Source organism: Saccopteryx bilineata, chromosome 8 (assembly GCF_036850765.1).
Source record: "Saccopteryx bilineata isolate mSacBil1 chromosome 8, mSacBil1_pri_phased_curated, whole genome shotgun sequence".
In the NCBI taxonomy this organism is placed as follows: Eukaryota; Metazoa; Chordata; class Mammalia; order Chiroptera; family Emballonuridae; genus Saccopteryx; species Saccopteryx bilineata.
This window is the reverse complement of record NC_089497.1, coordinates 86195076-86207510: the sequence shown is the minus strand read 5'-3', so window position 1 is coordinate 86207510 and position 12435 is coordinate 86195076. Positions and strand designations below refer to the sequence as shown.

Genomic DNA, 12435 nt, shown 5'->3' with positions numbered 1-12435 from the left:
GGCTCTGTGTGCATGGTTGTGACTGGAGTTGGTACTGGGAATGAGGTAACTCAGGAGGTGGTGATCTGGGCCCTGGGTACAGCCCTGCACCTCATTTGAATAAAATGGTGAGAGGGAAGTTAAATCATGTCACATTCTCCTGAGTTCAGTAAGGCGGAACTTTTATGTTCTCTTCATGGAGGTAAAATGAATTTAAAAATGTAGAATGGCATAGACTTTCTTTAAATTTCAATTTCAATAGTCAGTTCATTGCAATTTTAAAAATATTTTTATTCTGAAAACAAATTTTCTACAATAATGCAATTAGTTTCAAACCAAAAAAAAAGGAAGCTCATTTATCTGGCTTTTCTACAATGGACACTTGAAACATTTAAGGCAAGATTCACTTATGCATCTCCATTTTAGAATGGAAAGAAAGTACCAGACTGTACCAGACTTTGGGCAATGGTTAAGGTTAACAAAATATGAGCAAGCTTTTTTTTTTTTCTTCCCTCTTGGTAGTCTCTTGTGTAAAGGCTTTATATTACTATAGATATTTCATGGTAAGACACTTTTATTTCTGACTTATTTTTTTATAAACCCATTTTTTAAACTTAAAGGCACACAATAAGTCTTTATGCATTTATTAAAATATACACATTTTGGTAAATTTAGAATTTTCCCTTAGTATCTTGATAAATCAATATATTGTTAACACCACAGTCAATTTCAAAAGAAAACATACTCCATAACATATCTACATATTATTTCTTTCTTCATGATACACTACAACACCCCATTGTACAGTGCACCAATGGGAATTAAAAGCCACAAAACAAATAAACTTTAACAAATACAGCAATTTCATACCAATATATATATATATATATATGTATCAGAGAACGACACAAGAAATGACCATATGCAAAAAACAAGTTGTACTTCTCAAGGACCAAACAAAAATGAAACAAGTTAGTAAAATTTACAAGCTGTATTTATAACTTTGGATTCAAAATTAGACCATAATTTTTCTTTTCCACAGTGAGAAAAAGCTAGAATGTTGAGTCTTGTCGCTAGATGGTGTAACTACATGGGATGAGAACAATACTTGCTCTCTTTTTTTAAAATATATTTTTAAAAATTATTTTTATTTATATATTTATTCATTGCAGAGAAGAGAAAGAGAGAGAGAGAGAGAGAGAAAGAGAGAGAAGGGGAGGAGGAGCAGGAAGTATCAACTCCCATATGTGCCTTGACCAGGCAAAGCTAGGGTTTTGAACTGGTGACCTCAGCGTTCAAGGTCGGCATTTGATCCAAATACCTGCTCTCTTAAAAACCTGCAGCCCCTTCAGTTAGCTCAGACAATTGAGGTATTTGTGTGCCATTGTAGCACTAACAGTACCTTTGCTTTGGAAAGTGGGGGTTTATAATTTCCAGGGTTGATTCTCACCTTTGGGAGATAGGTGCATCACAACTGCTAAGACCAATCAGGAGGAGATGGGCAAGGAACAATCTTTTCATTCCAGTATCAGAGTGAACACAATACTTCATAGTCTGCACTTACTGAGAAATTTACATAACCCACAATTCTCTTTAGCTAGTGTTAGCAATTCAATGTCAGGAGCGTGTGGTAGGAAAAGCGAAGGCACAGGGGAGTCCCTGATGAAAACCCATGCTGCCCCCATTTCCTAGCTCAATTACAAAGCCAGTTTCCTTTCTTTTTTGTACCAAAATGCATTAAATATTCTCAAAGAGTGAGAAATTAGAGTTACCTGCTTTTAGAAGACTTCAAGCCCAAAGTTATCTTTGTGAAAGCCCTATATGAATTTTGTGATTCCATGCATGTAGAATACTGTTTAATGATGTCTAACACTATTTTAATTGATACAGCAGAATATATGTTTATTTTTGATAGGTTTTAAAACTTCCACTAATCCCTTTTGCGCTTTAAGTCCTAAAAAAAATTCCACAACATTTTTCTTGGGGAAGTAATTTTGGCAAAAGGCAACAGTTTAGATATTTCAGACTGTTGCATGTATTTACTCAAGCTGAACAAGAAGAGAAAAGCATCTTAGACAGGAAGTTGCTGCTAAGGAGGAAAGACAATCACAACAGCCTCTACTGTAAAGTCTTAAAGAAGATACAAGTAGACACAAGATGAACAATTATGTACACAAAAGGAGCTTTTTTGCTACCCGTTACCATTCCACCTAAAAAACATGGAGTAAACTCCACAGTGGAACAGCATCCTGGTTCCTGCTCATGGTGGGGCCTGTGGTTTGGGATGTTCGTTCTGCTCTTGTGCAGTTTAATGACAAATATTGGCTCTCTCATGGCTGGCCATCATTGCCTACTAGTTGATACCTTTCTCTCTTGGGGACTTCAAAGGGCCCAGGTAGACAAGCAGATCTTCAGCATCAGGAAGGTGGTGCACACAAGAGAAACCTAAGCTTAGTAAAAAATTTTGGTAGAAACAGTCTCCTTGACTAGTCTTGTTCCAAATGGCATGAAGATAGAATGTTGTCAGGCAGCTCTAGTGACCAACTTTCGAGTTTGTGTTTCCTTTACACCTCCCTCCCACCAGCATAAGAAATGAAGGCCATCTGTAGATTGCTCACTAACCTGAAGGCTTATTAGAATGGACCGTTGACTGCTGCCTGGACTCAGTGAGCTGTTCCTAACTCTGGCTTCAAACACATTTCCTGATTTCTGACTTCCCCACCCAACAAGACATTCCAATCTGATACACAAAATAGGTAAACCTGTGGTCGACCCTCAGTGAGCTTCCACGGACATCTCTGGATCCTGGTAAAACCTGGTGGGAGAGAGGGCAGCAATTTCCTCTAGTCTTTTAGGCTGATTCTCAAACTCCTTGATTTCAAGCTGAGAAAAATCTTGAGCTGAGGTTTTACTGTGTAGATTAAATAGAAATGAAAAGTTGTTAGGTTTGGTTGTTTAAACTTATTGTTGAGAATTTTAAAGTGGCTGCAAATAACTGTGTTATCTGTCCACATGTTAAATGTCTATACTTCTCTTACATTAATGATCAAAAGAAGAACCATATATTGCTTTAAGTATGGATATTTTTCCCCATTAATATGCTAAATTAACTTAGAGTGTGTATGTGACTCGTTAATTCCTTGCATAGGCAAAGAAGTCACTGTCCCAGCTTCTTAAAGTCCAACTCTCCCTGATTCATACTTTCATCATTTCCCTGACACTTCTCCACCCAAGGAGAGCCAGCCAACTCAGTTCTATTACTTTCATAGCTTTCTGTGGGTATGCCCTAACCTGTCTTCTCAACATTTCTTATTTGTTCTATACATAAATCATAAGCTCTTGCTAAACCAGCTTCTTGCTTTCCCTTGAAGGAGGCACAGTACAAATTGTTAGTCAGTAGACAGCCATCAGCCACTGTCTAGACCTTATTCATGTTGTTCTTCTACTTAGCAAGCTTTCCCCCCATTTTGACCTGGCAAAACTATGCCCATTGCACAAATGTCAACACAAGGGCTACGTTCTCCATGATCTTCCCAATGGAAGATGGTCTTTTCCATATTTGAACCCCCACTGTACATTATAACTCTGTTATCTCACCTGCCATCTTCACTATTGTTCTTTATTTATATGTCCGATTTTCCTTATTTTTATGATATAACACATAATAAGCACTCCATAAAATCTTGTTGAATAAATGATATTTCATTTTCCTTTTACTCATCCATGAGTCCATCCATCCATCTATCCATCCATCCATCCATCCATCCATCCATCCATCCATCCATCCACTCACTCATCAGATATTTATGAAATATCCACCATATACTAGGCACTTGTACCTGGTAAATTCTTGGTCTGTGGGTGTCAATGAGCTATGCTATTGTAATTCTCTGCCCTTATTGTCATTGCCAATAATTTTATTATTTTTCAAGTTGCCCTTCATTTAACATTGTATATCAAGGTTTTGCATTTGAGCACTTAACACACTTCTAGCTTTGTTTTATCCTTTCTATTTGCCCCTAGCTCCTTACTTATTTTGAATATTTTAATAACCACCTTGAATCCTTTTGCAATGAAGCAGAGTACCAATAAATCGACAATGAAAAAATCAAATAATTTGCTCCAAACTTCAAATCCACATGATGCAATCTTTCTGGAAGAGCTCTTGTTATAGAGAAGTATTTGATAAAATGTATGTCTTCCTTGGACTCCTTTCCAGGGGGCTAAGTTTTTATGGTAATTATATATAAGGTGATCTTTTAATGTGGTTTCACAATGTGGTTTTAAGAAAATTGTTAAGAAACACTAACAAAATCATTCTAGTGATTGATGGTATGTGACACCTGCATTGTGAAATCTGGGACTGTTTCACAAAGGCTGGGAAACATGACAAAAAATATGTCTATTTACCTTAAAAAATCCTTTTATAACATATTGACTAATTTTTTATGAACCAAGCTTGCTAGGGAGATAACTAATCAATTTAAGAGATTTAAAAGATCAAAGCTTAAAAAAATTATAGAGATGCTATTTGGGAGAAGTGACTCTTGAAATGAGAGTAGTTCATAAGATCTTCACAAAATCAACACCAGTGTTATTTATCAAAGCTTTTGCTCTTTCTTCTCATGCTCCAGAAATTGCATGCAACTACCTCTAGAAGACTATGATGACTTTAACAGTTAAGCGTCTCTGATAAAAGAAAGTTCTCTTACTCACATTAAGATTTTGTTATTTTACATTGATAATTTCCTTTGAACATTTTTAACAAATATGACCCTGCCCTATTATCTATGTATATATATCATAAGCTTTATAGGTTATATTTAAACTAGGCAGATTTGTTGAGTTCCAAAACCCAGTTTAAAACTTCATTTTCACAAAAATTGCTGATAATTAGTTTATACTTAATTCCCAAGGATATATTTCACAGACCAGGTACTACATCTTTATGGTTAAGTTTGGGGAGAGAAAATATAGCACTGCCAAGCATTATATTAAAAAGAAAAGTGACCTCAGAAAACCAGATTTATAATCAATATAGAAGAATAAAAAAGATCTAGAAAATAGTAGTTATTTGAATTTAAATGACATACAGTGGCTATGGGTATGCTATGCAATTTATTTAAAAGCATATTAAAAATATAACTTCAATTGACTTTTTAAAAAATACTGTATTAAAGCCAAGCGCATCAACCACGGGGACTTGTCATGTTTGGCTGTTTCATCTATAGTTATCAGGCTCCAGGGCTGCTCATTCCTTCAAGGGAAGATGCCGCTCTTTTTTGTATTCTAATCACTTAGCACTTGGGACTTCTCAATCAGGGTTATTTGAGTGAAAAAAATGGACTTCTGCTTCTTGTCCATAATCCCACAGCATGCCAAAATGGCACTAGCCTCAACCTTTAAGAAGGATAGACTTAACCATTTGTTGATGTAATCTGGAAAACTTTTGGCAGAATACACTAACAGAAGGAATTTGTTATTTTGCCCTAACCTCAGGAAATTCTAACAAAGATTTTAGCTTGACTTAAATTGTGCCTTCATATCCATGTATACATATGCAATGCAGCGTTGGACTCTCCGCAAGCCAAGAGTAGAATTTATAGACCAGGAGCTTTTCCTGTTGCAGATTGTCTCATCTAGCTTGTTCCAGAGAAAATCCTGTTAAGAAGCCCACTTCTGGCCCAGATTTAGACCTCACCAGGTAGCTATTTCTCTGGGCTTCAGTGAAACCGCTCTGGGAAATAGCAGAAAAAATACATGTCTACCAGTGAGCTACCCCACGAGAACAAGGTTCAGAATGAAATGCGATCTCATGGAATGCAATTACCTAAGAAGCTGTGCTTCAACATTTTTTGTTTTTAGAGCAGCACTCACCAATCAAGTGGTGGCATATCTCAAAAAAAAAACAAAAAAAAAAAAAACAAAACCCAAAAAACTAGAGAATTCGTAATTTTAGAAATCTGAAATAGAATTTGCAATGTGATCTCAGTGGCAGGCTCACTTCTCCTTGTAAAGATTTTTATCTGATTCTGAAACAAACAGCCTCCTTCTTCAAGGCATATTAGTGCCATGAAATCATGCTCCAGTTTTGCCCCCTTCCATTGTGTCAGCAGGAGCTTAGAGTCTGGAGTAAGAGAAGGCTTGACAGAGAGCTCATTTCTGCCAGTGCCCTTCTGGCCTTCACTGCAAGAGGTGATTATTTAATTTTTTCCCCTGGACATTTAAGTAGAGCTTTGATGGTGCTTCTCACCACATTACTGGGTCTGCCTGATTGCTTTATGGTGACTCTGAACCGTAGGAGAAACAGTCTCAGAGTCCCTCACTTTGCTTGGTTCTAAAGTGATTGTTTGGAGACTATGAGAATGTTGGTGACTGAAAGAAGCATGTATCTTTCCCATGAATTTGTTTTTGTGAGATGTTGCTTGCTGAGGACGTGCCTGTGCCACCTGCTCACCCTGTGCAGCAGCTCTCAGCCTGCATGCTGAGCACAGAGCTTTGCCCTTGTGGTCTCAGGTGGGGGAGGTGCTGCCTTGTGCCCACACCCACCTGCTCTGGCACATCTCCACGAGGAGCTGCAGCCTCTATGTGGTCCAAGAAATTTTCTTCTTGCTTCTTGGGGTCTCAGGAAGAAGCAAAAAGATTCAACCAGCAAAGTGATAGCTGAGGAAACATTTGCTGCCATCAGCTCTGATGGTTGCACCTGAAACTGAATTTCTTGTAGCTTCTTGTTTAATTTTTGTTTGTTTGTTTTTACAAGGGGACCAGTTAGGGGACCCAGGCTAAACCCTTTGATAGAAACTATCTTGATAAGCAAAAGTAGCAAATGACAGGCTATGACCAGGGACTGCCTTTGGGGAAGGCTGGACTTTAGAAATGAGAGGCAAGAACATGTTCACCTTCTAGCCCACAGGTTAAATTACCAAAACTCAATCACCACCATTTCTATGTATTTTTTGGGTGTTTACTTCCACTCTGGAGAGTAATCTAACTCATCATTTGCAATCAGGGCCTCCGAGTTCTGTTTGTGTTTGCTTTTGCTCTTCGCTTTGGTACTTGTCCGGGTGTTTGCCTTCGCATCTGACATCTGTTGGTAAGAGAAGCCTTTGTCTTCAGCTGGTCCTCCCCAGTTCTCCTGGCTCTCGCCCTCGGTGGCATAGGAGAAACCCTCCTCCACGGAGAAAGGGTCATCCACGTCATAGCGCTGGTACGTGCTTTGGTGCAAGGCCTCTTCTCGGGCGCTGATTTCCAGGGTGCTGTTCCAGATGCCGTACCCAAAATAAATGAGCATACCTGAAGGAGGGGAAAGGCACAGGTGAGTAAGCACTTGCTCTGGGGTCCATGGGACAAGTGGAGAGAACGCTCTGAATGGTGCAAGCAGAGCTGTGTTTTCTTTGGTTGACACCATGTTCAGAAGAGACTTGAATTAGAGGGTATTTAAAATTGGGAGAGCTTGCATTAAGCAACCCACATTTACATTATTTCTCCTTAAAAAGTCACAAAGTCTGGCAACACTGCATCCACATTCTTCTATGCAACTTAAGGCTGGAGGTAAGAACTTGGCTGACTTGTTAGACAGGATATGAGTTTTTAGGTCACCCCTGTCCCCACCTCCCCTGTTGACATCCAGCTCGCTACATTTGTGTAGGTGCCATCCAGGAATCTGCATTTTTTCTTACCTTGGGTTAAATATTTATGAATCAGCAACAGTGCATTCCCAACATGCTCATATTTCATTATCCTATGCCTCCATCTTTCATTTTGCCACCTAACAACAAGCACGTATTATCTTGGGATTTCCCTTGCCACATTTCACTCAGCAAAAGTGTAGTATGTTACTGCCATGCAGAACTGTCCCCTCTTCTGTAGCCTCTCAGTGTCCAGTGTCTGCTACTCTTAATGCCCTTAGAAGATCTATCTGCACCGGGAGGTTCTGTTTTATAGACTCTGCAGAAAACTGGCACTATTTGTCAAATGAATGAACGAGAATTCTTTTTTTTTTTGTATTTTTCTGAAGCTGGAAATGGGGAGAGACAGTCAGATAGACTCCCGCATGCGCCCGACCAGGATCCACCCGGCACGCCCACCAGGGGGAGATGCTCTGCCCCTCCGGGGCGTCGCTCTGTTGCAACCAGAGCCACTCCAGCGCCTGGGGCAGAGGCCAAGGAGCCATCCCCAGCGCCCGGGCCATCTTTGCTCCAATGGAGCCTCGCTGCGGGAGGGGAAGAGAGAGACAGAGAGGAAGGAGAGGGGGAGAAGTGGAGAAGCAGATGGGCGCTTCTCTTGTGTGCCCTGGCCGGGAATCGAACCCGGGACTTCCGCATGCCAGGCTGATGCTCTACCACTGAGCCAACCGGCCAGGGCCTGAATGAGAATTCTTAATAAGCATGAACTCTCCAGTGCAACTCCTTGTTTTGATGTCACTCCAAGCAAAAGAAAAACACTTGTCTCCCTAGTTAATATGTAGCATTAATACAGGCCGATGTTTCATTTCTACTAGAATTTTTTGAAATAACATATAAAATGAATTTGAGAGCCCCATTTTCTATCTGGAAAACTGACAACCACAGCCTTGGGAGCCATCGAGCCTGATGGTTAAGAGTGTGAGCTGTGTATTCAAAACCTGCCTCTACCACAATTAGCTAAGCCTCTTTGTGCCTTACTTTTCTCTCCTATAAAATCATGAAAGTTATTGTGCCTAAAACATGGGGTTACTGTGAGAATGATACAGGTTTCAAGAAATAGTTTCCAACCCTGGCTGCGCCTGAGGGTCATCTGGGGAGCTTTGGAACCACCCTGATATCTAAGCCCCATACCTAGAAATGCTTATTTAATTGGTCTGCAGTGTGACTCAAACATAGGTATTTTTAAAAATTAAATTAAAAATTTAAATTAAATTTTATTTTGTCCATCACCATTTATCCCTGTCCATCCTCCTCTCCCTGCCTACCCCCAACCCCGGCAATCACCACACTGTTATCCATGTCCATGAGTTTGGCTTTTTCTGGTTTCTCTGTCCCTCCATCTAAGTATAGTTTTTACAGCTCCACAGGTGATTCCAGTGGTCAGCCAAGTCTGAGAACCCGTGGGATCAGGAATGTGGAGCTCCTGAGCCATATGTTCCACCAGCAACTCCGTTCATCTTACAGCCTGGCCATCGGGGGCCACTTTGTTATGCAACCTCCTTCCAGGCCCGTGACATGCTCTTCTGAGTGGCACTGGTCCCTTTGACTTTGCTACCCCTGCATGCATCTGCTGGCTGTTTGCTTGGAACAGCAGGGCCAAGCCTCCTTTCCACTCTGGTGCTTGAGAAGTCCTGCTCCCTTTTGAATTTGAAGTGTGTCTATTTAAGGTTGGATTTCTTCTTCCTTGTCTCAAATCACTCCTCAACCCCCCACTCCCATGAAAACTTTTCAGCAGCCAAAGTAAGCAGAGAATTATAGTCCTAATTGGTAATAAGTCCTCAAGTTAATCATTTGCAGATGTAGCCATTAGTTCTCAAATAGTGACTTTTTCTGAGCAGGGATTTTTACTCTTTGTTATCTGGGGGTGGGGGTGGCCATAAAGGATTGTTACTAGCCTTGTGTAGCATGAGGCATCAAATTAAGACCTCTTCTAAAAGGGCCAGTGTGCTGCTTTTTGGAGAATGCCTCTGCTGAACACATGTCTAAGACCCAAGAATAAATTACAGGAGTCTAAGTGGAATTAATAGGCACACTCCTCCTTTTACTCACTTTTGATTTTTTGCTATCTTTTTCCTAGACATCCAGGCAAGTGCCAAATGTTGCGTCCTACTCTTGCTTGGTAGCCATGATATCAGTTCTCTGATCCCTTTCTCTGACCTTATTTATTTCCCTACTGAACTCAATGCCATTTTTTAATTTTCCCATCGCCACTAACTTCTCTGCCATTCCTCACGTCTTTCAAGCATTGGTTTGACATCTACTGTGACAGGGCATCTCTTATCTTCAGCAGGTATTGGGGTGCCAGGTAGATTGATATTTATGGGACTTCTTCAAGAGCTTTGGTGTGATTGCTCATAGGATTATAGATATTCAGAGTCTATAGATCTTCCATTTGTTTGAATACCTTCACTTTACAGAAGAAGACAGAAAAGATTAAATCTCTTTCCTGGGTCTGAGAGGGGCAGAACCTGCATTCCATATTGATCTAGAAAAGGCTCTTGCATGTCCAATCCTTCACACCTCCCCTTCCCTGGCTGGCTTATAGACTAGGTTTATTGCAGTAAATATTCAGTAAGAGGTGAGGTCTACATCTGTTTCTTGGGAGTGGCCGAATCTGGAAGGAACGTGCACATGAGAATGCACTGACTGTGATTACTTTGGGAAAGTAACCCATGGAAACCTGCCACATAAATGTTTACTCTGAACCCTCTACAGTTTCAAAGGTGTGTCACTCTGTCTTCAAAAACACGCTTCACATACGAGTGCTGTGAACTAAGAAGTGACTGCATGCACGCAGCCTGAAGAACAGTGGCGTTCTCCAGGTCTCGGTCTTCTGTTTGCCTTTATCTTTGAGTCAATTCAGGAAAAGTGGTGGGAAGCAGGGGAGGTTCAGAGAAAAGAAAAAACAGAGGACAAATAAACAGAAAGGAAAAAATAAAGTGAAGGAGAGAGGAAGGGAGGGAAAGATAGAGGGAGAAATAGAGAGAGAGAGAGAGAGAGATTGAGAGACAGAGAGGAGAGAAACATGTACTACCATCTGTCATGTAAACAAGGGCTTTGTGTCAGAGGAGTAAACAGAGTTGCTAAAAGCCTCCTGTGTAGAAGCAGGGTGTTTTGTTTCTACTCCTTCTTCCACTTGGCTTAGAGAACTAGGCATGAGGTAGTTTCTGAAAAATCTGTGAGATTCTGGGAATCCTGAATAGAGTAAACTTCCCACCAGCTCTGGGTGCTGAGGTCCTCGAATGATGCATTTATGTTGCACTTTTATCTCAAGGAGCTCCAGCTGTTATACAAATGCTGTCTTGTGTGGACTCCTCCCAGCCTGTTGGGAGTGTGTCAGTGTGTGTGTGGCTATGATTCTGTGCATTCACAGACGGGAAACTGGGCACAGAACAAAACAAGAAATTGTCCCCAGCAGCACGGCCAGTGGTCGGATGTGATCCTTCTGGGTCTCCACATCTTAAGCCAGGGTGCTTCCATGTCCTATTTCTCCCATCTGCCGGGGGGGGGGGGGGGCTAGGAGGTTGAAAAAAATGTTGCTTTACTTTTTATTTTGAAGAATTTCAAACTTATACAAAAGTGGAAAGAATAGTATTAAGAGCCCCATGTACGCATTGGTGGCTCCCCTGACACCCACTCCCCTGCCTTCTCTTTAGATTATTTGAAACAAATCCCTTCCATCCTGTGTATGTAGTTCTAAAATAGAGCCCTTTAAGAAACTTAACGTAGTATAATTATACATCTAAAAATTAATAATAATGCCTTAACATCATCTCATATTTACTAGTGTTGAAATTTCCCTGAATTATTATACACGTGGGAAAAAATCTTCATCTTATGAGGCTATTTATTTCAATGACTCTATGAGCACTGTTATTTAGGTTGTACTCAGACTGGTATTATAGTCTTTTTTTTAAATTATTTTTTTTTTAGAGAAAGAGACAGAGAGAGAGAGAGAGACAGAGACAGGAAGGGAGAGAACAAGAAGCATCAACTTGTAGTTACGTCACTTTTAGTTGTTCAGTGATTGCTTCTCATCCGTGACATGACTGGAGGCTCCAGCCGAGCCACTGGCCCCTCGCTCAAGCCAGCGACCTTGGCTTCATGTGGATGACCCCACATTCAAGCTGGCAAGCCTGTGCTCAAGCTGGTGAGCATGCACTCAAACAGGAAACATTGGGGTTTTGAACCTGGGACTTCAGTGTCCCAGGTCAACATTCTATCCACTGTGCCACCACCAGCCAAGCATGGTATTTTATTCTTTTGTAAAATCTTAAAGATGGCAAAGTTTTATTTTTGAGAGTGGATTTGGTTTTGGCATAAGCCAGAAGTCATTTGGAGCTAAGACTAGAGAATAAGATGGCTAAATGATAAATAATATTATTTATTCTATTTGCATATTTAATTCTGCTGTTCCTTAAAAACTTCAATTCATTGCTTTGTAGTTATGTATCTTATATCTGTAATAAATGAAAGGCAGATGTGATATTGAAAATCAGAAGGGAATCAATTTTTTTACTGCAGCACAAAAAAATAAACAAACAAAAAAACCAACACAACAATAACAACTAACAGGTTCTGGAAACGCCCTTGCCTGTCAGGAGTTATTGTTTTAGTTGATAGGTCCTGGTGGCAGGGGTCACTCAAGGAAGACACTAGTTAGCAGCAGAAGTGTTTCAATATTTTAACAATAGACATGGCTGTACAGGGCACGTGGGCTGAATGTCATCCCTGGTCAAAGGTAATGGCCACGAGTCCTATGAAAGGCTAT

The 12435-nt window shown here is 40.4% G+C and overlaps 1 protein-coding gene across 1 annotated transcript in view; it reads right to left on the bottom strand.

The window, feature by feature from the left end:
* Positions 1-494: 494 nt before the first annotated feature.
* SLC7A14 (solute carrier family 7 member 14) overlaps positions 495-12435 on the bottom strand; it is a 162950-nt gene continuing 151009 nt past the window's right edge. Inside the window, exons 8-9 of the mRNA XM_066241237.1 lie at positions 6948-7272; positions 495-2890 (exon numbers count right to left, since the gene is read on the bottom strand). Coding sequence (XP_066097334.1) covers positions 2755-2890; positions 6948-7272 — 461 coding nt within the window. The 3' untranslated portion in view covers positions 495-2754. The remainder of the gene's footprint in view (positions 2891-6947; positions 7273-12435) is intronic.